Source organism: Rhincodon typus, chromosome 11 (genome assembly GCF_021869965.1).
Source record: "Rhincodon typus isolate 14 chromosome 11, sRhiTyp1.1, whole genome shotgun sequence".
In the NCBI taxonomy this organism is placed as follows: Eukaryota; Metazoa; Chordata; class Chondrichthyes; order Orectolobiformes; family Rhincodontidae; genus Rhincodon; species Rhincodon typus.
Window position 1 is genome coordinate 55824490 of NC_063342.1, and position 27539 is coordinate 55852028.

A 27539-nucleotide genomic window follows, 5' to 3' on the forward strand; every position below is an offset into this window, starting at 1 on the left:
CAACATAGATCAGAGCTGTTCTGAAATTAAATAATTAATTTTCTGCTACCTCCCTGTTAGTAAAACTTTGTTCCAAAGAATTTTGAGCCCCAGCCACAATCATGGATGGAATGGGAAGGGACAGTCACAGAATTCCACTAACTCAATTTTCCTAACTAACCAGGAGTCAATGTGACAAAGCAATGTGACAAACAAGTTTCAGTAGTAAGTAACAAATAATAATTATCTTCTTTCAGAAGCAGAAAAGTGATTAATTCAATTTTCCTGCATGTCATGCAGTCAGTCTATCAACAAAATCTTTGTATTGGTCTCAAACAAGAGAATACAAAATAATTGCTATTGTAACAGTTTCAAAAACAGTTGATGAATGTCTTAGTTTGGAAACAAGATCGGTGCATTGCTTTATTCAATTTCTTCATAGAGGTTGTGAGATGGCAAATATTCTTTCATTTTGATAACCATATTTCTTAAGTTTGTTGTCCACACTATGTCTCTTTCAGTTTTCTCATTAAGTTTCTGTGATTTTTCTTTTATAAATGATTAGCTTGGTAATTCCATTCATTTTAAATTCACTCACCAATGTCTCTAACAAGAAACAAAGCAAATCCAGGCTAACATTGTGATGTTAGAGAAAGCTGAACATGCTCTGTAATCGGAAGAATGAGGGCGGCACAGTGGCTCAGTGGTTAGCACTGCTACTTCACAGCTCCAGGGAACCAGTTTCAATTCCAGCCTCGAGTGACTGTCTGTGTGGAGTTTGCATGTTCTCCCCATATCTGTGCAGGTTTCCTCTCAGTCCAAAAACATGCAGCTTAGGTGGATTGGCCATACTAAATTTTTTAGAGTGTCCAGGGATGTGTATGCGAGGCAGATTAGCCATGGGAAATGTGGGGTTACAGGAATAGGGTGGTGGGGGGGTGGGGTAAGTAGAGTTTGGATGAGGGTGCTCTTTGGAGAGTCGGTGTGGACTTGTTCAGCCGAATGGCCTGTTTCCATACTGGAGAGATTCTATGATTCTAATTAGTGTCAGACTATGCAGACTTTCTGGAATTTAAGGACAGAAACTTAAAGGTTTGATCCCGAAAAAAGGTGTGTTCCTAATCTGCAAACCTTTCCAACGTGCTTATGTTAGGCACTAAGAGTAGAAGAGACTTCTGGTCAGCCATGCACAATATGGATTAGTTTCCTCATACTACAGCTTCTGATTTCAGGCGAACAACCTATTCCAGGAAAAATAAACTCTTGAAAACAGAAGTTAGCCTACCTCACACATATATAGAGTTAGATAGTCTTCTAAGTCTAACAGGATAGATCAGAAAATAACTTTCACAAGAATCTGACCAAAAATTGACTCATGCATGAATACTGCAGTAAATGGCAGGGGAAGAAGTGGCTCAAATTATGAGATCACTGATAGAGCAGAGTAACCATCATTAATATTCCACAAAACATCATGAAAGAACAGTATACAGTTCTGTTATGTTGTCAATTTAGATTGTTTAGTAGGAGAAGGGGAATAACAAATCTAAGTTAATCAAAATTGAATTATCCAGTAGTCTATAGTGTGAACTTATCATTGAAAAATGACATGAGTGACCAAATGTGTGGTACATGCTGATTGTCAGTTAAAATTTACAAAATTCTACTTCAAAATTGACTTAATTGGGAATAAGGCATGCATTTTAAATGCAATTTTGTAACCAAAAAATACTGTTAAAGTGCAATACAAGTCCTTTTTAAAATCCACTTTTCTTAATTTTCAAACACTGTGCTAAACTTTAGTAGTCACAGTAACCCGTGCCTTCTCTTCATAAAAAAGAATACATTGTAATAGAACATAGAACATTACAGCGCAGTACAGGCCCTTCGGCCCTCGATGTTGCGCCGACCTGTGAAACCAATCTGAAGCCCATCTAACCTAAACTATTCCATTATCATCCATATGTTTATCCAATGACCATTTAAATGCCCTTAAAGTGGGCGAGTCTACTATTTTTGCAGGCAGAGCATTCCACGTCCTTACTACTCTCTAAGTAATTGCAGGGAATTGCATATTTTGAGGTCCAAAAAACAGTAAGTTGTGACCAAAATCAATTAAATTTAAAATAGATTCTATTATTTTGTACCTGAGGTATTACAATTCTAGTGAAATATAGCTCATTTTTCAAAATTCATTCACAGGATGTGGGTGTCTTTGGCTAGGCATTTCTGGCCCATCCCTAATTGCCCAGAAGGTAGTTAAGAATCAACCACATTACTGTGGGTCTGAAGTTGCATGTAGGCCAGACCTGGTAAGGATAGCAGTTTCCTTCCTTCAAGGACATTCATGATGGTCTGCTCCTGACAATCAACAATGGTTTCATGGTTATCATTGACCCTTAATTCCTGATTATCTTTTCATTGAATTCAAATTCCACCATCTGCCCTGGCAGGATTTGAACCTGGGTCCCCAGAACATTAACTGGATGGACAGTCTAGTGATGATACCACTAGGCCGTTGCCTCCCCTGTATATTACCTATCAAGTCTGGTGTAGCCTGACAGATAATGTAAATTTACTATCGTTACAATCCATTTATGAAAGACAAATTCCCCAGGTTAAAACCGGTCTTCACACAGAGGTATGAACAAATTATATATGTTGAGCTGAAGGTAACTACTGGACATCTGAAGGAAAAAATTAGGGGTATTTTGCCCTTTTGTTGGGCAGGTTGAGCAACACTGACACTGACAATTAAGAGAAGGTCCATCGATGGGATTACTTAAAGGGCTACGATTTTGCAGATGGGGAGAATAACGACATTCATCAGGGTAAGCAGCCAATCACAGTGACAAATTTTCACAGACAGCAAACCAGAAAATAGAAAGAAAATACCATGAATGCTGGAGATCCAAAAGATAAATCTGAGGAAGTAAAATCCACTGATGTTCTTCACTATCTAATAAATTTTACAGAGATTAAAATAAATGATCGAGACATGTGTATTGAACCAGAATGTGAATGTTTGTAATTGTGAACTATTAGTATTCATTGTGATTACCCCTCGGAATCTGACCTTATGGGTTTAACAATGGCTCTCTTATATTTATGGTTCCCAAAGACTTCCATCAATTGTCCCTTTTCCGGTCTGTTTAATCTTTCCCAGCAGGCACTACATCTCTGTATTGTTTTAATAAAAATACGTTTTGCACCTTCACCAGTGTGCCTAATACAGAGTTCAGAAATGTTTATGGTAATCCAAGTATGGTCTAATTATTGATCTAATAAAAATCAATATATCTGCTCTTCAGTTCTATCCCTTTAGACATGAATCCCAATGTTTCAACTTTTTCAATGACTTTTTTTTTGTGATTAATTTATTTGCATCCCCAGATCACTCCCCTCAGGCACTCAATTTCCAAGCCTGTGGGGTCACCTTATTCATCGTACCAAATGGTACTATGTCAAACTTGTCCATATTGAAGTTAACCTGCCAATTGCACAATCATTCTTTAAGCTTGTTTCCTTTGTGTTTTTTTTGTAGCTCCATCCGTACTAACCACACACCAAAAGTGTGACCACTGAATATTTTGAAACTGTATTTTCAATTTCCTGCATCCAAGTCATTTGCGTAAGAAGCAAACAACAGCCATTTCAGCACCGATCCTTATGGATTGGCAGTTTCCACTTTTGCCAATCTGACTGCAAAAGGAGTGGAATAAAATAAAACCAACAGGAAATAGTACAAACAGGAAACATATTTTTAATTTTTGAACAACTAGAACCTCAAAATAAGCTGAAACATCTTTACAGTCAGTGCCCATTTTACTTGAACACCAAAGGAATTCAATGCAGCCTATCACTGATCCCATAAAATTCTGCAAAGTCTTAATTAATGGTAATTTCAGCCTTATTGAGGAAATGCATGATATGTCCACTTTCCCTTTCCTCTCACATCAATACCTGGCAAAAAAAATGTGCTCAGTTCTCAAGGACCCAGTGAACCTTATAACACAGACTGCACTTGACTAAAAGCCAACAATTCTGTTTAACACAATTTGATTGTGTGTTCTTAAAGCCCAGGTTAGAAATCATGTTAGTGACTGAAAGCCTAATTTCAATCGTCAAATTTTAAAATCTTTGCCATTTATATGAGGAGCCAAACAAGTAGTGACTGCGAATAAAATAAAAATCATCAGAGAACATATGCTCTGTTACAGAAGGCTTGCTTCTGTATGTAGATTAAATATTAACATAACTCATTAGTTGTGGCTGAAGCTGACATCCTTGAGAAACACAAGGTCAAGATCTTTTGTGATAATATTTCCTGTAATCAATGCTTTCTTTGGCTTGGCTCTTCTATTTTCCCAAAAAATCTCATTTAATTTTGCTGACCCAAATATGATTCAGACCAGTACTTCAATCAAAAATGATGAAAGATACACTTTCATAAAGGTTTCCCTCCACCAAGGACACTTTTGTTTCACAACACAGTTCCTTCAAAATGTGTAAAGTATGTGACCTTGCTGATACACGTGCACTCTTAATCTACTGAACTGTTAAACAAGCTTCGGTCAGATATTGAGGCTTGGAGCTGTAAATATACTTTATGATTAAAGGTTAAATAAGGTACTGGAGTGCATTCTTCTCTTTCAGTGCAATTCCAGGTTCTATAAATTGCATTAACTTGGCTTGTGATTTAATAATGTAGATTGAGAGAAACCATTTCAATTGGTGAAAATCTGATCTAGCTCATTTAGGATTGATATTTGGAAGTTCCTTTCAGATACACAGAGACAACAGTCTGTCCAGGTAGTGATTAGGTTGAGGCAGAAAACTTCCTGAGCCAACGTACCAGTCTTTTCAAAAAGGAGCCCACCCACTGTATTTGCATGTTGGGGAGGCAGGAACAGAATGAAGTTGGGCTTGCTGATGCCTGAGGTAGGTCAAGATAGGTAACTCCAGAGACCGGCTGAGCAGAAGGCTTTCCTCAGTTCTCTGGGACTTCACGTGTGTTAAAGGGCATTATGCACTCTAGCCCTCACCGCTCTCACCACTTCATCATCCCACCCATCCTCTATGCCCCCCAAAACTCCCACCCAACCACCAAGCCCCTCAATATTCCTCCTCATATCTCCCAAGCTTCCTCCAGGCCTCTTCCATATACGTCCCATTACTCTCACACTGCTCTGCATCGTATTTGTGCCTACTGGATGAGTGAGCAAGATAATGAACTGTTGAACCATTTAATAATGTCAATTCTTTGAAAAGACATCCATTCAAAAATCATCTTTAAAACAAAAATGCTCTTACAACTTTAGAGCAATATCAATCAGACACAGTTAGACACAAACAATTATAGAATCATAGAATTTACAGTATAGAAGGAAACCATTCGAATCATTTGGACCTGTCCTAGCTCTTGAAAGAGTTACCCAGCTAATCCCATTTTCCAGCCTTATCTCTATAGCCTTCTAACTTCATCACTTTCAAATATATATCCAGCTTGCTTCTGAAACCTCCTATGGTATCTGCCTCCAACACTCTCCCAGGCAGCACACTCCAAATCATAACAACTCTGAGTAAACAACTTTCTCTTCATCTCACTCCGAGCTCTCTTGCTGACAACCTTGAAATTGTGACCCCTAGTTACTGACAAACCAACTAGTGGAAACAGAATATCCTTCTTTACCCTGTCAAAATTGTTAATGATTTTGCATACCTCAGTATGGTCACCTCTTAATCTTCTCTGCTCCAAGGAGAACAAGTCCAATCTCTGTAATCTTTCCTGGTATCTAAAATCCTTCATTCCTGGTAACATTCTAGTAAATCTCATTTGAACTCTTTCCAGGGCTTTAACATCCTTCCTGAAGTCAGGTGCCCAGAACTGAACACAATACTCCAAACGTGGTTTGACCAATGATTTGTAGAGGTATAGAATCACTTCCTTGCTTGTATATTCTATGTCTATATTTCTAAAACCAACATCCTAAAAGTCACCTGAGCAACAGTTTCAACTTGCTGGCCACCTTCAGGGAATCATGCACGTAAATCCAGAGGTTCAACAACTAGTATCAATTAGTGAAATTTGACTCATTACGCATCTCTAAATTTTTCCAGATAAACAGACAAACATCGAAAAATCACAAGAAAAGTGACTTATTATAATCTCATTCTGATGTCAATCAAATTAAACATCTCCTCTGAAGCTGTTTAAACATATCCTTATGGAGTTGATTCCATTACCGAGTCTTGGAGTTCAGGCAGACATTGAACAGATATATTCTTATTATCATGTCATAATCCTGAAGTACAGTCTTGATAATTGATTCCTTTTTTAGCCAATTAATACAAAGTTAATTGGTCTTTGGTTATGCATATTAGACCTACCCCAATCTAAAATTATGTCTACAGCATTAGATTGGTTAGGATCACTACACCTTTGGTAATAGATGGTTATCTCATGATAATGGTCAGCTCCAGGATAATTACGATCCAGAGATTTACTTTGAATGCTTTAAGTCTACCTAAAATTATTATCTCTGGAATGTTGAGGTCCAATAATCTAACCTCATTGTTGGGCAGCAAGTTACTATAATACTTTATGCCGAATATATCAAGGATTAATGCAAAATTTAATTATATGTTTTCAGACTTAATTTATTCCCATTGGGAGCCTGTTAACATCTAACTGTTGCTCTACTGAATGTTTCCATATGGTTGTGTTTATTGCAGATTTGGAACATCTACAGTATTCTGCTTTCTGAAATTTTTAGATCTTTATGTTCAGGATAAAATCACTACACCCAAAAAAATCACTGAGGGCTGAATCTTTTTTGGCCAAGACAATGTTGTCAAGCTTTGTGGAAGGTTTCTTTCCATGAGATGGTGCGGGTTTTCTCACACTGTTGTCCCAAACACATTTCAGTAACTACCAACAGTCCCTCTATGGCACCGCTCATGCCCGATTCTACCACTCACCGTACCTGGAAGAATTCACCACTGCCAAGAAATCCTGGACTAGACTTCACACTTCACACTTGCATCATCTTTAAATGGCTGTTGTGCACACAGGCAAGCACCATCTGTCTATACTTGTCCCCTGCACAGTTCGTGATTTTTGTGTTGGACATGGCAAATAAGGGGAAATTGGTGCCTGCTTTGAGAACAAGTACCGAGAGGTCCGAAATAAGGCCCCATGGTGTTAGGGGCAAGGTACTGGGATGGGGGATAGAGGATTGGCTGACTGGCAGAAGGCAGAGAATAGGCATAAAAGGGCCCTTTTCAGGATGGCAGCTGGTGTCTAGTGGAGTTCCACAGGGGTCAGTGTTGGAACTGTAACTACACATATTATACATAAATGATCTTGACGAAGGAACTGAGGGCATTGTTGTTAATTTTGCAGGTGACACAAAGATAGGTGGAGGAGCAGGTAAAGTTGAGGAAGCAGGGAGGTCACAAAAGGACTTGGTTAGGCTAGGAGATTGGGCAAAGAAGTGGCAATGTACCATGTGGGAAAGTGTGAGGTTATGCACTTGCATAGGAAGAATAGAGACAGACTATTTTCTAAATGGGGAAAGACTTCAGAAATCTGAAGCAGAAAGGGACTTGGGAGTCCGAGTTCAGAATTCTCTTAAGGTTAACATGCAGGTTCAGCTGGCAGTGAGTAAGGCAAATGCAGTGTTGGCATTTAGTTCAAAGGGGCTAGAATGCATCAGCAGAGATGTCCTGCAAAGTCTGTGTAAGGTTATGGTCAGGCCGCATTTGGAATATTGTGAGCAATTTAGGGCCCCATATTTAAAGAAGGATGTCCTGGCATTGGAGGGGTCCAGAGGTGGTTTACAATAATGATCCCAGGGATGAAGGGCTTGTTACATGAGGAACGGTTGAGGACTCTGGGTCGATAGAGTTTAGAAGGGTGAAGGTGGAATCTCACTGAAATTTACAGAATACTGAGGGGTCTGGATAGAGTGGTCATGTAGAAGATGTTTCCACAGGTAGGAGAGAGTAGGGCCTGACGGCACAGCCTCACAGTGAAGGGACAACCGTTTAGAACTGAGATGAGGAGGCATTTCTTCAGCCAGAGGGTGATGAATCTGTGGAACTCATTGCCACATAAAGCTGTGGAGGCCAAGTCATTGAGTTTACTTAAGACAGAAATAGATAGATTATTGATTAGTAAGGGGATCAAGGGTTGTGGGCAGAAGGCAGAAGAATAGGATTGAGAAACATATCAGCCACAATCCAATGGCAGAGCAGACTCAATGGGCCGAATGGCCTAATTCTGCTCCTATATCTTATGATCTCATGGACAGGATGATGCAGAGCAGGGGCATCCTCCTCCCCTGAGACTGACAGAGGAGGGAACACCATCAAAACCCGTAACCCTGGTCTGAGGTTGCTTCTTGAGTCATGGCTGTCTCAGCTATCTGAGGAATGCTGAGCAGTAAAGATATCAATGACCTCTTCCACTCAGCCATGTTTTATGCCACCATCTTCTCACGGCAATCACTCAATGTCTGCTGCTGCATTTAGCTCTCACCAAGTCTCATGCTCTACAACTCTCACAATTACATGCAACATCTCCCTCACTCGTTCTTAGCCAGTGCAAACCCTCTACCTCCTAACCCTGCATGGTCTCTGTGTTGCCAACTCATCCCTCAGGACTCCTCCACCAACACCATAACTAATAGCTGTGCCACCCACTTTTGCCTCCCTCCCTTTCTCTTATTCCCAGAGAAAACAGCCCACAGCAGAGTAGAAAGAGCCAATGGGTGATGGGCTGCTGACATTCACTTACCCCTTATGGAGACAGGATCCTGATGCTGGCTGTCCTGAGTGGCCAAGTGACTGTGCCCAAGCATTGAGACTGATAACAGAGGGTGCCTTTGACAGATTGTGCTGGGACCCCCTGACCAAAGGCCATCTCCCTTAACATGACTCAGGCCTGCTGACAACTATGCCAAGCTTCCTGGCTTTGCATTTGCACTAAACAGCAAGCAATACAGCAATTTTATCAGGCTGATAGCTCTGGCAGTTGAGCAAAAAGGCAAGCTAAGACAGAGAATCTGTGAGCATTCAGGAAGGCTAGTGATGTATGAGCACAAAGAGAGCAAGCAAGCAGCCCTGAGATGCAACCTGGTCTAATCTGTGAGCTCGGTGCCTGTCCCTGTACACAAAAAGTGTCCTTGCTGCAGCCTTTACATGCTAGTTCCTAGTGTGCCCTGAAGTGCAGCTTTAAAATGCAGAAACATTCTTTAAGTGGATTGGAGATGCAATACGAGGGTTTTGAGAGACTGGTGGGTTCCGGTGCCAATGTCAGTATTTGGGAGTGTGTGAGTACAGCTGGTGCCCTGGAGATGGTGTTCCTGAGTGTCCAAGATGGAGGTCCAGAGGAGCAAGTAGCAAGTTGAAGTCCGATTTTCCTGTCAGGAATCCTCGGTGTTCAGTGTCCTTGTGGTGGTTGGATTGGAAGCTGCACATTAATGATGTGAGATTTGCAGATAATAAAAACAATAACCAGCCATAATCCCCACTAATCAACATCTTGTTGCAGTTTAGCAGGAATCTCATCTCAATATCAGGAACTTAGTTGGAAAATGTAGCAAGTTGCTCCAAAATCAAGAAAGGCTTTGCTGGGCTACTCACCTAATTCTCCCAGATTTCTCATCATACCTGTCATCTAGGGTCCAATAGGATTTCATCCGAATTATTAATGACACAGAAAACAATAAAAACTGAATCTTTCAATGAAAGATTAAAATATCCTCTTTAAAATATATTTTTAATCAATCTAATATCACATGAACTACATGGATTGAACAGACTACTTGCAGATTCCATAACAATGTTTGTAAATGATTGACTCAAAATGCCCAGAACACTGCCTGAACCCTAGCTTTCAATTAAACTCCTGTATTATATTTCTATTGTAAAGTATTTACAGCTCAGAAATTGTAAAACCTTACATCAAACGCCTCTGTTGTCAAGAAAAGTCCAAGCAGTCCCAATATATAAAATACTGCAGCCCTGCTGTCACTTTTTTTTTGCATTGTCTCTATTAGTTCTGTTTTGTTTTAATAATAGAGATCAGAATTGTTCATCATACTCCAAGTTTTATCTAACCAATGTCATAATGTCACGGGGGTACATTTGCGAGGAGGTGGAAGCAGAACCATTGATTGAGAAGCCTGCAAATTCCCACGATCAGCCACGATGCTATTGTGCTGATACTACCTCAAAGTAATTTTCTTTGAAGTTAAATCAGGAAAGTGGATGGTGGGTGACAGCTGCATATCCAAAAGTGCTAAGTGGTTACTTTCTCAAAATATGCCCTCCTGGTGGTGGTGTTGGCATTTTTAGGGACCTAAATCACAAACTATCCTGAAGGCATGTCTAGGAAATAGGAAAGAAAGTTCAGCCCAAGAAATTTATCATGGGCACAGGGGGAGGCCATTCAGCCCGACAGATCTATAACCCACTATCGGCAGAGGACTTCAGTCAGTTCAATTTCCCTCCTGTATCCCCATAGTCCTGCAGGTTTACTTCCTTCATAGGCCCATTCAATTTCCTTTTAAAATCACTGATCATCATCTTTCTTTCACTGTCACCACTCTTGCAGGCAGCCTGTTTCAGGTCTTTACAACTCAGTATGTAAAATATCTTCTTCCACACATCCTCCTGCTACTGCTTGCCCAAAACCCTGTGCCAGCAGCTTGTGAGACAGGCTTTCTTTAAATACTTTATCAAAACCTGTCACAGTCTTGTACTTCTTGATCAAATTTCCCCACAATTAGCTTTGCTCCATGGAGAGTAACGTCAGCTCCTCCAAACCAATCAGGTAATTAAACACCCACTCAGACCCACAAAATCTCAGAAAATATTTTGACAAATCTCTTCTGTGCCCTCTCAAAGACCTTCATGTTCATCCTCAAGTATGGTGACCAGGACAGCATGTAATACTCTAACAGGGACCTAACCAAGCTTTATAAAACATGCTCAACTCTTCTCTTCATGAAGCCCAAGATTCCATTGCTAACAACTCTCTTAACATGTTCTGCCACCTCAAAGATTGATGCACATGAACACTAAGTCCCACTGTCCCTTCTCACTCTTTAGAACTGTGGCTATATTTTACATCTCCCTATTCCTCCTGCAAAAATGCATCAATTCATATTTTGCTGTACTAAATTCCATTTGACAATCATCTTCCCATTCTTCCAGCCAGCCTACCTAAATCCTGTTATAGTTGATCTGTACTGTGCTCACTGTTTTCAACAGCTTCAAGTTTGATATCACTGGCAATATTTTGAATTTTTACCTGTATTGCAATATCTAAACCATTTATATCTCACAAAAATGTGAGGTGGGAATTTTGGTGGAAGAATAGAAAAAAACGAGTATTTTTCAAATTGTGAGAAAACACTAAATCACTTCTGAAATCAATTCTGAAGAAGGATCACTGGGCTCAAAATGTTAACTCTGATTTCTCTCCACAGAGTCTGCCAGACCTACTGAGTTTTACCAGCAATTTCTGTTTTTGTTTTTGTTTCTGATTTGCAGCATCTGCAGTTCTTTGAGGTTTTTTGGAAAACATTAAATGTTGGTGTTCAGATGGATTTACAAGTTGTTCATAAACAAAGTTAACATGCAGGCACAGAAAACTATTATGAAAATAAATGGTACAATGGCCTTGTTGCACGGAAGCTGGAGCACAAGATTAAGGAAGTCTGGTTTTCATTGTACAGAGTTTTGGTGAGACTATGTACAATTTTAGTTTCCATACCCAAGGAAGAAAGTATTTGCCTTCAAGACTGTGCAACAAATACTTAGCAGATTTTTTTGGTCATTCTCAGATTAAGATATCACTGGCAAAGCGTTTATTATCCATCCTAATTATCGTCCTTCTTAAACTGCTGCAGTCTATGTCTATTACAGCCGTGCATAGCAGTTTTGATACAACAGCATGGCTTGCTGAACTATTACAGAGGCCAATTTAGAGCTAATTATATTGCCATGGTTCATGTAAAGGGCAGACAGGATAGGTTTCCTTCTCTAAAGAAGTGAATTAATGAACAATTTGATAGTTTGATTGTCATCATTATTGAAACTAGTCTTTTTCAGTTTTCTTCACGAACAACTTAATTTCCCAACCAATGCGGAAAGATGTAAATCATGTTTCTGAATTATTAATCCAGGCTCTGGATTACTAGTCCAGTAGCATTACCAGGAACTAATGTACTGAAATGCTCAAGATGAGTTTGTTTCAGTTGTTCAGCAGTGGGAGTCCGGGAGAGAGCACGAGGGCAGCCGTGAAGGTTATGCTTTCGTTATAAAAGTCTTACCTCGCGTGACTGCAGCCTTCAGTCGTTCAGCGGAGGAGGAGTCCCAGAGAAGGCACAAGTGGTCGGCTGGGTAATGGTTACCTTTCACCCAATAAATTTGGGAAGTAAGTAATACCCGAGACACTACACGTGTAATGTCTCCCACCCTTCCACCTCCTCTAACTTAATAATAAAGACTATTTGCATTTTTTTTTCTCATCTCTTTGTTATCTTTCGGGGAGGTCACCCAGATGCCAAATCCTCTGGGAGTGGTTCGGAAGGCAAAACCGGAGTCTGTTTGACTATATAATGGAGTAAATTTACTGGTGCAGAGAACACTGCAAAAACTAATTAATCTTAAATAATAAACTAAGCAGAGATGGCAGGTCAGGTGATGTGTTGTAGCTGTATGATGTGGGAGCTAGCTGATCCCATTGAGAACGGCAGTGACCACATCTGCAGCAAGTGTTGGCTGCTTGAGGAGCTCCGGCTCAAAATTGATGAGCTGGAATCCAAACTCCAAACACTGCGGCAAATCCGGGAAGGGGAGAGATACCTGGATGCTGTGTTCCAGGAGGCAGTCACACCTAGTAGATTAACTAATGTTAATTCGATCGGCGGCCAGGGACAGCAGTGTGTGACTGCGAGTGAGGCAGGTAGAGGGACCCTGCAGACAGGAACACAGGAGCCACAGCCCTTGACATTGTCCCACAGGTATGAGGCACTTGCTCCCTGCGTGGATGAGGAACAGGGCTGCAGGAAGGATGAGTCAACTGACCATGGCACCACGGTTCAGGAAGCCATTCAAGAGGGGAGAGGGAAAGGACAGATTGTAGTTGTAGGGGATTCCACCATCAGGGGGATAGACAGTATCCTTTGCAAGCAGGATAGAGTCCTGCATGGTGTGTTGCCTGCCCGGTGCCAGGGGCGAGACATCTCTGACCAGCTTGAGAGGATACTAGAGAGGGAGGGGGAGGACCCAGTTGTTGTGGTCCACGTAGGTACCAACAACATCGGCAGGACTAGGGAAAAAGACCTGTTTCGGGATTATGAAAAGCTGGGAACAAAATTAAAAAACAGGTCTTCAAGGGTCATAATCTCTGGATTGCTGCCCGAGCCACCTGCAAATTGCCATAGGGAGGCAAGGATCAGGGAAGTAAACACGTGGCTAAAAGAGTGGTGTGGGAAAGGGGATTTCCTTTTCATGGGGCACTGGCATCAGTTCTGGGACAGGAGGGATCTATACCGTGGGATGGATTCCACCTGAACAGGGCCGGGTCCAATGTTCTGGCAAAAAGTAAATTGGGTAGTCAATAGGACTTTAAACTAGTAAGTAGGGGGGAAGGGAGGAGTGAGCGTACAGGGAGTATAGCAATTAATGGAAGGCAAAGCAGCAGGTGAGCAGGTGACGAGGAAGCTTCAACTCCATTGAAAATTAGGACAAAAGTTAACGGGAAGGAGAACTCAAGAGCTGTTAGTAATGGAGGTGATAGGACTCAAAAAGAAGGTGCAAAAACTGGCATAAGGGCACTTTATCTGAATGCTCGGAGCACTCAAAACAAGGTGGATGAATTACGGCACAAATCATGGCAAATGGGTATGATTTAGTGGCCATTACAGAAACATGGTTGCAGGATGGTCATGACTGGGTGTTAAATATCCAGGGGTATCAAACTGTTCGGAAGGACAGACAGAAAGGTAAGGGAGGTGGTGTCGCTCTGATTTTTATGGATGATATCAGGGCGGTAGTAAGAGATGATATAGGTTCTACTGAACAAAAGGTTGAATCCATTTGGGTGGAAATTAGGAATAGCAGGGAGAAGAAGTCATTGATAGGTGTGGTCTATAGGCCACCAAATAATGACATCGTGATGGGGTGGGCAATAAACATAGAAATAGCTAATGCATGTAAAAATGGTACAGCAATTATCATGGGGGATTTTAATCGACATATCTATTGGTCAAACCAGGTCGGTCATGGCAGCCTTGAGGAGGGGTTCACAGAACGCATCCGCGATAATTTCCTTGAACAATATGTAATGGAACCTACGAGGGAGCAAGCTATCCTAGATTTAGTCCTGTGTAATGAGACAGGAATAATTAATGATCTCACAGTTAGTGATCCTCTCGGAAGGAGTGATCACAGTATGGTCGAATTTAAAATACAGTTGGAGCATGAGAAGGTTAAATGCAGCACCAATGTCCTGTGCTTAAACAAAGGAGACTATGATGGGATGAGGGAGGAGTTAACTAAGGTAGAATGGGAGCAAAATCTTTATGGTGGGTCAATTGAGGAACAGTGGAGGACTTTCAAAATGATTTTTCACAGTGCTCAGCAGAAATATATTCCAGTGATAAGGAAGAACTGTAGGAAAAGAGATAGTCAGCCATGGATGTCGAAGGAAGTAAAGGAAAGTATCAGATTGAAAAAAATACAAAATAGCAAAGAGTAGTGAGAAACTACGAGACTGGGAAATCTTTAAAGGCCAACAGAAAGCCACAAAAAAAGTTATAAAGAAAAGTAAGATAGATTATGAGAGTAAACTAGCTCAGAATATAAAAACAGGTAGCAAAAGTTTCTATAAATAAGTAAATCGTAAAAGAGTGGCGAAGGTAAACATTGGTCCTTTCGAGGATGAGAAGGCCAATTTAATAACTGGGAATGAGGAAATAGCCGAGGCATTGAACAGTCATTTTGTGTCGGTCTTCACAATGGAAGGCACAAATAACATGCCGAAAACTGATGGCAAGAAGGTTATAGCAGATGAGGACCTAGAAACTATCATTATCACTAAGGAGGCAGTGCTGGGCAAGCTAACGGGGCTAAAGGTAGACAAGGCTCCTGGCCCTGATGAAATGTATCCCAGGGTACTAAAAGAGGTGGGAGAAATAGCAAATGCGCTAGTAATTATTTACCAAAATTCACTGGACTCTGGGGTGGTTCCCGCAGATTGGAAAACAGCCAATGTGACACCACTGTTTAAAAAAGGAAGTTGACAAAAAGCAGGTAACTATAGGCCAGTTAGCTTAACTTCGGTAGTGGGGAAAATGCTTGAATCTATCTTAAGGAAGAAATAGCAAGACATATGAATATAAATTGTCCCATTGGGAACACCCAGCATGGATTCATGAAGGGTAGGTCATGTTTAACTAATTTGGTGGAATTCTTTGAGGACATTACTTTCATGGTGGACAATGGGGAACTTGTGGATGCGGTGTGTCCGGATTTCCAGAAGGCATTTGACAAGGTGCCACACCAAAGGCTGGTACATAAGATAAAGTTGCATGGTATTACAGGTAATGTATTAGCATGGATAGAGGATTGGTTGACTAGTAGAAAACAAAAAGTAGGGGTAAATGGGTGTTTTTCTGGTTGGCGGTCATTGGCTAGTGGTATGCCTCAGGGATCAGTGTTGGGACCACAATTGTTTACATAGAAGATTTGGAGTGGGAACTGAGTGTGCTGTGTCAAAATTTGCAGATGACACTAAGGTGAGTGGTAGAGCAAAGTGTGCAGAAGACACTGAAAGTCTGCAGAGGGATATAGATAGTCTAAGTGAGCGGGCAAAGGTCTGGCAGATGGAGTACAATGTTGATAAGTGTGAGGTCATCCATTTTGCTAGGAATAACAGCAAAATGAACTGTTTTAAATGGTAAAAAATTGCAACACACTGCTGTGCAGAGAGACTTGGGTGTCCTTGTGCATGAATCGCTAAAAGTAGGATTGCAGGTGCAGCAGGTAATTAAAAAGGCAAATGGAATTTTGTCTGTCATTGCTAGAGGGATGAGTTTAAAAACAGGGAGGCTATGCTGCAGCTGTATCAGGTCCTGGTGAGGCCACACCTGGAGTACTGTCTGCAGTTTTGGTCTCCTTACTTGAGAAGAGATATACTAGCACTGGAGGAAGTGCAGAGGAGATTCACTCGGTTGATTGCAGAGTTGAGAGGGTTGGATTATGAGGACAGACTGAGTAGACTGGGATTATACTCATTGGAATTCAGAAGAATGAGGGGAGATCTTATAGAAACATATAAGATTAAAGGGAATAGATAAGGTGGAGGCAGGGAGGTTGTTTCCACTAGCAGGTGAAACTAGGACTAGAGGGCATCGCCTCAAAATAAAGGGAGGCAGATGTAGGACTGAGGTCAGGAGGAACTTCTTCACCCAAAGGTAAATCTGTGGAATTCCCTGCCCAGTGAAGCGGTTGAAGCTACCTCACTGAATGTTTTTAAGGCAAGGCTAGATAAATTTTTGAACAGTAAATGAATTAAGGGTTATGGTGAGTGGGTGGGTAAGTGGAGCTGAGTCTCCAAAAGATCAGCCATGATCTTATTAAATGGCAGAGCAGGCTCGAGTGGCCAGATGGCCTCCTCCTGCTCCTCGTTCTTATGTTCTTATGTTCTTATAAGACTGTTGTGCTATGGGGTGATATCAAGTACAATGGGTTTGTACTCGTTGAATGTTGGAAGAACAAAAAGAGATCCCAGTGAAACAAATAATATTCTTAGAGCACTTGACAGGCTAAGAGGCTGATTTCCCTGATCGGGTCAAAGTCTCAGGATGAGGAATTGTCCTTTATGAGTAAGATAGGGGGACATTCTTCATTCTGAGCATTATCAGATTGAAAATATTCGGAATTCTCTGTCCTAGAGGATTGGATGCACAGTCTTTGTGTATATTCCAGGCTCAGGTTGACAAGCTATGCCTGCCTCTTCATAGGATACGTGGAACAGTCCCTCTTCCGCAGCTACACTGGCACTATCCTCCACCTCTTCCTCTGCTACATCGATGACTGTATCAACACCGAACAGAGCTCGAACAGTTCATCAACTTTATTAACACCTTCCACCCCAACCTCAACTTCACCTGGACCATCTCTGATACCTCTCTCTCCTTCCTGGGCCTCTCTATCTCCATCTCTGGTGACCACCTCGAAACTGATATCTATTTCAAGCCCACCAACTCCCACAGCTACTTAGACTACACCTCCTTTCACCCACCTTCCTGCAAGAATGCGATCTCCTACTCCCAATTCCTCCACCTCCGCCACATCTGCTCCCAAGGTAAGGCGTTCCACTCCCGAACATCCCAGATGTCGTCATATTTCAAGGACCGCAACATTCCCCTTCAGTGATTGAAAACGCCCTCAACTGCATCTCTTGCGTTTCCCGCACCTCAGCCCTCACACCCACTCCCCACAATAAAAACAAAGACAGAATCCCCCTTGTCCTCATGTATCACCCCATTAATCTCCGGATTCAACACATCAATCTCCACCACTTCCGCCATCTGTAATCTGACCCCACAACGAAGGATATATTTCCCTCCTCACCCTTATCTGCCTTCCGGAGGGACCAGTCTCTCTGCGATTCCCTCATCCGCTCTCTCCATGACTCCCTCATCCGCTCCACACTCCCCACTAGCCCCACCACTCCTGGCACCTTTCCTTGCAACCGCAGGAGCTGCTACACCTGCCCCTACACCTCCCCCTTCACCCCCATCCCAGGCCCCAAAAAACCTTCCACATCAGACAGATATTCACCTGCACATGCGCTAATGTGGTCTATTGTATCCGCTGTTCCCGATGTGGCCTCCTCTACATCGGTGAGACCAAGTGGAGGCTCAGAGACTGCTTTGTGGAGCACCTACGCTCGGTTTGCGACAAACAACAACAACTCCCAGTCGTGAACCACTTCAACTCCCCATCCCTATCCGTGGATGACATGTCCATCCTGGGACTCCTCCAGTGTCACAATGACACCACCCAGAAACTGGAGGAGCAGCACCTCATATCCCGTCTTGGGAGCCTACAACCCAATGGTCTCAATGTGGACTTTACTCGCTTCAAAATCTCCCCACCCCCAGCCTCATCCCAAGACCAATCCTCTCTCTCATCCCTGCCTCCTTGACTTGTCCATCTTCTCTCCCACCTATCCGCTCCTCCCACCTCACTGACCAATCCTCACCACCACCTACCTGCACACACCTATCGCCATCCCAACTACCTTCCCTAGCCCAACCCTCCCCTCTCTATTTGTTTCAGAGCCCCCTTCCCCCATCCCCCCCACATTTCTAAAGAAGGGTCCTGACCTGAAACGTCAGCTTTCCTGCTCCTCTGATGCTGTCTGGCCTGCTGTGTTCTTTCAACTCCACACTGTGTTATCTCAGACTCCAGCATTGGCAGTTCTTACTATATCTCAGGTTGACATGTTTTGGACACAAAGGGAAGAGAATCAAGGAAATGGACTTCACACAGTTGACGGTGAAAATCAGCTATCATCTTACTGAATGCCCATGCATGATCAAGGGGTTATATGGCTCACTTCTGCTCCTATTCCTTGCGTTCTTATAACCAGGATACAATACAAAGTAAATATCATCATACTACTAAGTACAAGATAATGCTTTGGCTCTATGTCGATAACTGCACTGGTTCCAACTATATGGTGGGAAATATAAAGCTCCCACCAAAGTGAATAACCTTACATTGTTGTGAGATATAAATGATTTGGATATCACAATACAGAGAGAGAATTCAAAAAAACTGTCAGTGATACCAAATTTGAAGGTGTAGTGAACATTGAGGACACGAATCGACTGCAACAGGACAAAGGTTGGCCACTGGATTAAAACTTTTTAGTTATCATAATAGGCTAAGCAAGCTGGACCTTTTAAATTCTCGAAAATTGTAGACTTCAGTGCGGTTGGAAAAGAACGAAACAACTCGGCTATGCCCATGTTTCCTAATATTTGTGCTTGTGAAGTTAAAGAAAATGAGGGCACAGATATGTCCTTTTCTGATGAAGGGTCTAGGCCCGAAACGTCAGCCTCTCTGCTCCTATGATGCTGCTTGGCCTGCTGTGTTCATCCAGCCCTGCACCTTGCACAGATATGTCTGTTGTCTATTGCAAGATATGTGGGAGATGAGAGGGATAGGAAGGAAGAATTACAAGGTATGGGGAAGAAATCAAATAAGGTCAGTGTTTACATTCTGAAGTTGTTCAACTCAATGTCCTGAAGGTTGGAAAATGCCTGATTGGGAAATTGAGGTGCAGTTCATTCAGCTTGTTTTGAGTTTCACTGGTGCAATGCAGCAGGCCTGAGACAGGAATGTCGGTAAGATGATAAATTGAAAAGGCCACTGGAAGGTCATCAAAGGTCTTATGGGCAGAGCAGAGATATTCCACAAAGTGGTCACTCAATCTGCATTAGATCTTGCCAACATAAAGGAAATTTCATTGTGGACTGTGAATACTATAGATTAGACTGAAAGAAGTACAAGTGAAACACTGCTCCATCCGGAAGATGTGTTTGGGGCCTTGGACACTGAGGAGAGAGAAGACAAAACAATCAAGTGTTAAATACTTCCTGTGATTGTATGGGAAGGTGCCATGGGAGAGTTGGAAGTGTTAGGAGTGACTGGGGAGTTAACGAGGGTGTCACAGAGGGAATAGTCCCAGCAGAAAAATGTCAAGAAATGAGAAGTTGGAGGAGAAGATATATTTGCTGATTGCATTCGTCTGGATGCAGCAGAAATAGCTCAGGATGATCCTTTGAATATGGAGGCTGGTGGGTGGGAAATGAAGGAAAGAGGGACCCTATCTTTGTTCTGGAAGGGAGGACAAGAGGTGAGGGCAGAAGGATGGGAAATGGGTCAGATACAGCTACATGGGGAATCCTCAGTTGAGGAAAAAGGAGGACATGGAGGCACCTCTGTGGAAGGTGGCAACTTTGAAATAGATGAAACACAGAGAATGGAATAGAGTCTTTACAGGAAGCAGATGTGAGGAAGCATAGTTAAGGTAATTATGGAACTGGTGGTTTTGTAGTGGATATCGGTGTCCAGCCTATCCCAGAAATGGAAACAGTAGTCAAGGAAGGAAAAGGAACAGAGAAAGTCCAGGAGAAGGTGACAGAAGGAGGGAAACTGGAAGCAAAATTGATTTTTTTTCCCAATTCTGAATAGAGAAGGAGCAGCCCTGATATTGTGTCATGATGTAATTGATGTACTGGAGAAAGAGCTGTGGAAGAGTGCCACAAGTAGGACTGGAACAAGGAGTGTTACATATATGCCACAAAGCCCACTGTTCATATTACATTGCATGAAGTAGATCTTGGAAATTCAACTTAAGTTGTCCAAGCTCTTGCTGCACTAAAAGTCTAAACCACATAAAGCACATTTATAGATTTACATAAGCATAGTTGCTGATTGCATTCGTCTGGATGCAGCAGAAATAGCTCAGGATGATCCTTTGAATATGGAGGCTGGTGGGTGGGAAATGAAGGAAAGAGGGACCCTATCTTTGTTCTGGAAGGGAGGACAAGAGGTGAGGACAGAAGGATGGGAAATGGGTCAGATACAGCTACATGGGGAATCCTCAGTTGAGGAAAAAGGAGGACATGGAGGCACCTCTGTGGAAGGTGGCAACTTTGAAATAGATGAAACACAGAGCAACTCCCTTTCTGACAAAATGAATTTTTGATGACCAAACTGCTTATAATATGGTTATTTTTGAAAACTAGAATTGGCAAAATTACATGTCAGATTACATAGGCTGCATTTTTTCCATGGAAGGGTGCATGTCAGAAATGTATTGGAATTGCATTTTGATTTTAAAAAATACTGGACTTTAGGACACAGTTTTTTACATTTTTAATGTTGCTTTTAATTCAAGGTAAAATGGCAGAGTTTGGAGAACAGGAAGTGACTTCATACTAAATCTGCCCAAATACAAACCCATGTGAACAGTTTGTTGCGGAGACAGAAACTCAAAATGAAACTTTTTCAAAGTCAGGAGCACATTGTTACACTTGGGTGCAAAGATAGCAGCAGCAGGTTATGCTGCTGCTGCTCAGACTCTCCGAATTAATGGCACAAATTTATGGGGGAGGAAGACTCACAACTGCTACAGGATGCATGCCAACAGGAAATAGGGACTGATTTAAGGTTAACCATCGAGCAAAGTGCTGGTGAGGAACAATTCATGCTTCAAAGAAGCAAAGTTTGTGAAGTGTTAAAAATCACTGAATTACCATTATCATCATTGGCAGTCCATCACAGGCAAGAATGACTCTCTCCCACTCTCAGGGTGAGTCTGTAGGTGACTGTACAGACCAATATGGCTACCACAGGATCTGTTACACTTGGAGCAAAAGGTGGTCGTGGGAAGGAGTGGGTAAGGCATTGGTGTGGCAGTGCCCTCTCATGCTGTTTCTGCCTGGCTTCCACTTTCTCCCGGCGGCAAGTCTCAAGGTGCTTGACACCTTCCCAGATGCTCCTCTTCCACTTTGGACAGTCTTGGGCCAGAGATTCCCAGGTGCTGGTGAGAATGCCGCACTTCGTCAGTGAGGTCTTGAGCGTATCCCTGGAGCATTTCCTCTGTCCACCTGGGGCTCGCCTGCCATTTTGGAGCTGGGAGTAGAGCCCCAACTTGGGGGGTTGGCTATGCAGATGACATGCCCAACACATCTCAGTTGATCAAGGGTGGTCAGTGTCTCAATGCTGGGCATGTTAGCCACTGAATTACCAGAGGCTGCTTGGGTCCTGGAAGTCTGTTTGATATTGCTGAAAGGGTTCAGTGAAGGGAATTTTGTTAAAAAGGAGGATTTAACCTAGTTGGGCAGGAAAAGGAGATCCTGTTCAAGCTGGAACGCATTTGAAACTTCAAACCCAAGACTACATTTCTGCTGTGAGTGCACTATTTAGCACCGTATGTCTTCACATAAAGATATGGTTCTGTTCCTGAAAATTGTGACTTTAATTGAAACAGATTTAAGTGAAGTTTGGTTTCCCATAGGAATCAATGTTAAAGCTCAAATAGGTTCCTGCAGACATATTTTGCACAAAAAAAATCCTATGTACTTCCAGCTGAAATAACTCACAAAGTGAAAATGAAACACTAAATCGGTACTTCGGGACATTTTTTAACAAGAAACAACTATAAAACATTTTTCAGTTGAAATGGCGTATATTCCTAAATGCCTACATTAATGAATAAAGCAACTTTTAAAATGAAATAAATTTTGAAATGTGGAACAAACACAGCATATATGTAAGTATGAGTAGTTGCATATATTTCTACAGTTTAAAGTTTGCCTGACAAAAGGTCTCTAACTGGTTGAGCTGAAGAGTGCTAAAAAGCTGAAGACACCAAAACAGGAGCGAATGAGAACATCCAGCCTGAAGATACGATAAACTTCCTCTCTCTATTCATGACAGAAAATCCCAGAAAGCTTAAAAAAAAGAATTCATTTAAGACCTAAGTTCACTTGATAAACCAACGAATCGAAGAACAACCAGCAGCATACAGACAACACTGTCTCAACATTGCGAAAATCAAAACTGGGAGAAAAATAACTTTCCACCTTGTGGTCTGGAGTTTTGGTCTTCAAAGTTTTGTTCACCTGTCACTATTCTTTTTCCAGCCATAGTGTATTGTTCCAACACTAAGACAGACAGCCAAACAAAATCAGCCTTTCTGCTTCTGTATTCACAACACAATTAACTTCAAATCTACAAGGACCCTTAAAATTGACCCCAACGGTTCCTAACCAGACTGTTGAATAACCAATCCCAGACTTTGCAAAAAATCAATTCTTGCCATGGTTTATGGCTTAAACAAAAAAAGGCGTTGCAATTTATGATAATCAAAATAACTTTAGCAGACCAATATTAAACATCAAAGTACTCTATGTGGTGTCTACAATTTAAGTGCAATAACTTTTCCTTTTTGCACCATTCACACAAAAGACAAATATTCACAGTTAAGGGATAAATAAAAGAAAATAACAAAACTGGCCAGATTATTTAAGTGGTTCTCACAATGAGTTGTTCAACAAGCATAATGATGCTTCTTTTGGCTGATTTTCTGAAGATGTTGATCAGGGTTACTCTTATAGTTCACTAAGATAAAGGCAGCAATACTTATAACTTAATTTTATATTGTCTGAACGTCAAAAAGTTGATAAGGGAGGTTACGCTGCCAGCTTTCAAATCTTCATGCTGTAGCTTTAAAAGCCAGATTCCTTCTAACAGAAAACATAGTCCAAAACCCAATTAAAACTCCCACTCCGTGACAGACTGTCTATCTCTTCTATAAGGTCTCAATTACCAATCAACAACTACCATCTGCTTCAGTATAACATCTTTCCCACATTTGCTGGAACCACTTCCCAGGTGGCAGATCTGATTACTACCCAACTTCTGCTCATTATTTAAATATAATGCCTTTCCCCGGTGACAAAGTGTCTGTAGAACCTTTGATCAGGAACCAACCAGCATTTCGAGGCCTGACCTCATGAAGATACAAAATAAATTGTTTGGACTGTTATCCGTTTAACAGAAGCTGTTATCCACAATCCAAAAGTCATCTTTAGCTCACAGTTTCTAGTTCACAGCTCAAACCAAAAACTGATAAAAGAATAAAATAAAAATAATGAAAAGTCTGGTTTAGTCAAGATTGAGTATTTGTGCATATTTTAGAGTTTGAAGCTATATAATTTAAGTTGCATAAATTAGAAATCTTTTATTTTTCCCAATCTTGTTAAAGTTAACTGTACTGTAATCAATAGAGTTACTGAAGAAACCTGGTGTGGTTTGTTTTTGTCCCGAGTAGCTGTCAGTCAGGCAAATTGGGTCTTGGAGGTCTCATTGGGATGTTTATGTTTTAATACATTTTGATGACAATTTATGGCACAGTGAGCATGATTATTGGCACACTATTTTCAGTTAAAGTCACGACACAGTTCAGCCACTATTGCCTTGAATAAATATTATACTGTGATACAGTAGGATGAAATTATGTTCTACGTACATAATGTGAAGTCAGGTGAAATCACAGCAAAACAGGTCAAAAGGTGCAGGTGGTAACACCCAAAACTCAGAAAAGGCTTTGCCTACCTCCATCCCTGCTACCTCTCGGCCTGCTATTCCTTCCACACCAACATACTACTGCATTCCTGGAACCCACTCCCACTTTTCATATGGTAATAGGCCCCGTAAAGCAACAGTAGATGCTCAGAGTCACCCAAATGAGAGGCAAAGGCTCTTTAGGCCCTGCTTCTTCATCTGATTAACAGCAAAAGCTTACAAAGTGAAGAACTTAGTCTTGGTCAAAGTCTTCAATAAGAATTGTCTTTTCAATTTGAAGTGCAATTCTGTCCTTTTAATGTTGCTCACTGCCTGTTTCAGTGACAGAGTGGCAATGCTGCTACAGCACCATTAGGATTGGATTTTTGCTCCCCCTTGATGTTGAGCACCTGGCAGGAGTCTGCATGCAGTTGTAGTGAGTTTGGCTGGGCAGACATAGAGACACTGGTCCATGTATTACACCACCAAAACTTCCCTTCTCAAAAAGTTCACACGTTTTATGTCTGACATCTCAGGGTAAAATGAAAATCTTAGTTAAATGAAAATCAAATAAAACTACTATGCCAGCTAGTATGCCTGAAAGGAAGCAAAATTATGGTTTGCCAATTACTGAAAAACACAGTCATGATATACAGAAATCAAAACTTCTATTTTCTATTTCAGTATTTTAAGGCAATAAGATTTTTTGTATTATTTTTCAGTGAACCCTTTATTCATCTAGATAATCCATGACTAACAACATCGGTGAAAATATCTATATAAACCTTTAATAACACAAAAACAGAATATCATGAACTAAATAAATTACATTACATTTGGGATTTTATGAAAATTATATGTCTAATAAGCAAAAATTGCACACAGTTCACTGAATATTGAGAAAACCGCACTTCAAATTGAGAGATAAATTCTTTGAAACACAAGAAATATTTTTAATTTATGCCAGTTTTTTGAAGTATTTTCCAAAATAGTGCATAGTTCAGATCTGCTACTTTTTAAAGACTGTCGATGAAGGAACTCCTGTCTGACAATATAACTAACGTATTTAACTTCCAAGGTAAATTTATTTATATCAGTCATAAATGTTAATTCATATTGATGAATAGTAATTGTTATTCAGTAATTAGATCAAACTTTATGAAGTAAATTAGCTAAATAAGGTTGAATGACAAAATACATTTCAAACATTACCTGCTTTATTCAAGTTCAGACTCCCACATGTCAGTGGTAACTCCGCAGTCATTCTGCGTGCTCTGGATACAGGAATCGATATTTTGTCTGGACTTTCAAAATTGCTTGGCATGGATAATTCTACAGAGTAGTCAATAACTTTTGGCCCCGTGCACTCTGTTGCTAAGGTGTGAAGCAGCTTTTTCTACACAAAATAATATTTATCATTATAAATCATTTGTAATATCTAATGCAATATGATTTTACAAGTCTACTTATGACAAAATGAAATATTTTCTGCATATACATTTCTATATTATTGGCTTCTTTTTTACATATTAAGTCAAAAGAGAAAAGTCTGCTCAGTCCCTGTTTTGACAAAACAACCTGACAAAATAGACTTTCAATTGAAAATGTGTCTAGACCTCATCTTTATTGCTTTAAAAGTCCGAGGGATATAGAAATTAATGCTTGCATCATACAACTGGTTCAGACATTCATCACTACATCAAGCATTAACAGACCCATCAGTCTTATTCTGCCAAAGCTGCTCACTAATCCAGGGTCATTCAGTGATGCAACAAATAATCCCTGGCTTCCTTCTCCAGTGGTATCCATCTCTGCAAACTGAACTTCTTCATGAGTCCCACTCTCCAGCTTTCAATCCTATTCCCACTAAACTACTGATGAATCAACTTTCTGTTCTCTTCTCCAAGCTGATATCTTAAATGTTCCCTCTTCTAAGGTGCATCCACCCTGAATCCCAATGTGGTTTCAGGACTAGAATACCTACAACAGGAAAACATGTCATGGTCCAGGATGTTGACATTTTAACCATCAATTAGTATTGACAATGTGACACTGGAGGTGGTTGATAGCTTCATGTATCAAAAGATTTCTGGTGCTTGAAGTACTATCACTTGTTGCTGAAATCAGCACCCAGTGAAGAAAGGCTGCAACCTTTGTCTCTAACTTGTGTAAGAGTGTGAAACAACAGTAACAAACTGTGAGAATACCAAGCCTATGGCCTTCGTGCATTCTTCCATTCGGGTGATGCCTGGGCAACATATGATGGGCAAGAGATAAAGCTGAACACATTCCATCTTCCCTGTCACAGATGTATACTCAACAACTTTTCAGCAGGACAAGGGCACCAAATCAAAGAACTTGGAACATGCTAGCTCCATCAGCACATTCTCATTGCCAAGTGATTGACCAGTGCTGGCTCAGCCACATGCATCCAGTCACATGTCCAAATATCTTCTTTGCAGTAAACTGGCCATTAGGTGACAACCACCTGGGTGTCCAAATTGCCACTTGAAGGACAGTTGCAAGTGAGATATAAAGGTAACGGACGCTAACCCTGACAACTGCTGCTGATGTGAGTCTCTATAGGCTGGCTTTTTGGAAGGGCATTGGAGGAGGAAGAAAATAAAATGCTCAGAAAGCTGAGATTAGGACCTGGAAGAAAGTGAGGCCAGCAAAACCTGCAGTTTTGCAACCCACTGTCTTTCTGATGTAGCACAGACTGCCATGTCAAAGTGAAGTTTCTGAGTCGCACCAAAAAACACAGGTGACCATTGTGGCACAAGATATCATCTTATGATGGAAGGCTCCCACCACCACTTTTATGCACAGGTCCCTACAGATAGTGTGGCAAATAAACGCAGTGGTAAAGAAGACATATGGATTGCTTTGCTTCATTAGGTGAGGTATTGAATTCAAAATCAAGGATAGCAAAGCTAACACACATAAAACACTTGTTAGGTCACACCTGGAGTTTTCTGTACTGTTCTGGTCACCATATTACATGATTTCTTTAGAGAGAGACTGCAGAAACAAAACTTTTTCCAGGGCTTGAAAATTACAGGTCTGAGATACGATTGGATAAGTTCAGCTTATTTCCTTTACAACAGGGGAGGCTAAAGATGACTTAACTGAGGTGTACAAATAATTAAGGCCTTTGATAGAGTGGACAAAGAAGACATGCTTTCCCCTAATGGAGGGGTCAGTGCCAGGAAGCACAGATTTAAGACAACTTCTTGAAGGATTAAAGTGGATACGAGGAAGAATCTTTGCACATAAAGGGTGGTCAGTGTTCAAAATTCATTACCTAGTTTGGTGGTTGAGGACGAAGCCTTGAACTCATTTAAAAAGTACCTGGATCTGTACACAAAACACAGTAACTTTCAAGGCTA

At 41.2% G+C, this 27539-nt stretch overlaps 1 protein-coding gene across 1 annotated transcript in view; it reads right to left on the reverse strand.

Annotated features, from left to right (window-relative positions):
• LOC109927725 (cilia and flagella-associated protein 47-like) overlaps nt 1-27539 on the reverse strand; it is a 413667-nt gene that overhangs the window by 195603 nt on the left and 190525 nt on the right. The window contains exon 46 of the mRNA XM_048603110.1: nt 25363-25546. Coding sequence (XP_048459067.1) covers nt 25363-25546 — 184 coding nt within the window. The remainder of the gene's footprint in view (nt 1-25362; nt 25547-27539) is intronic.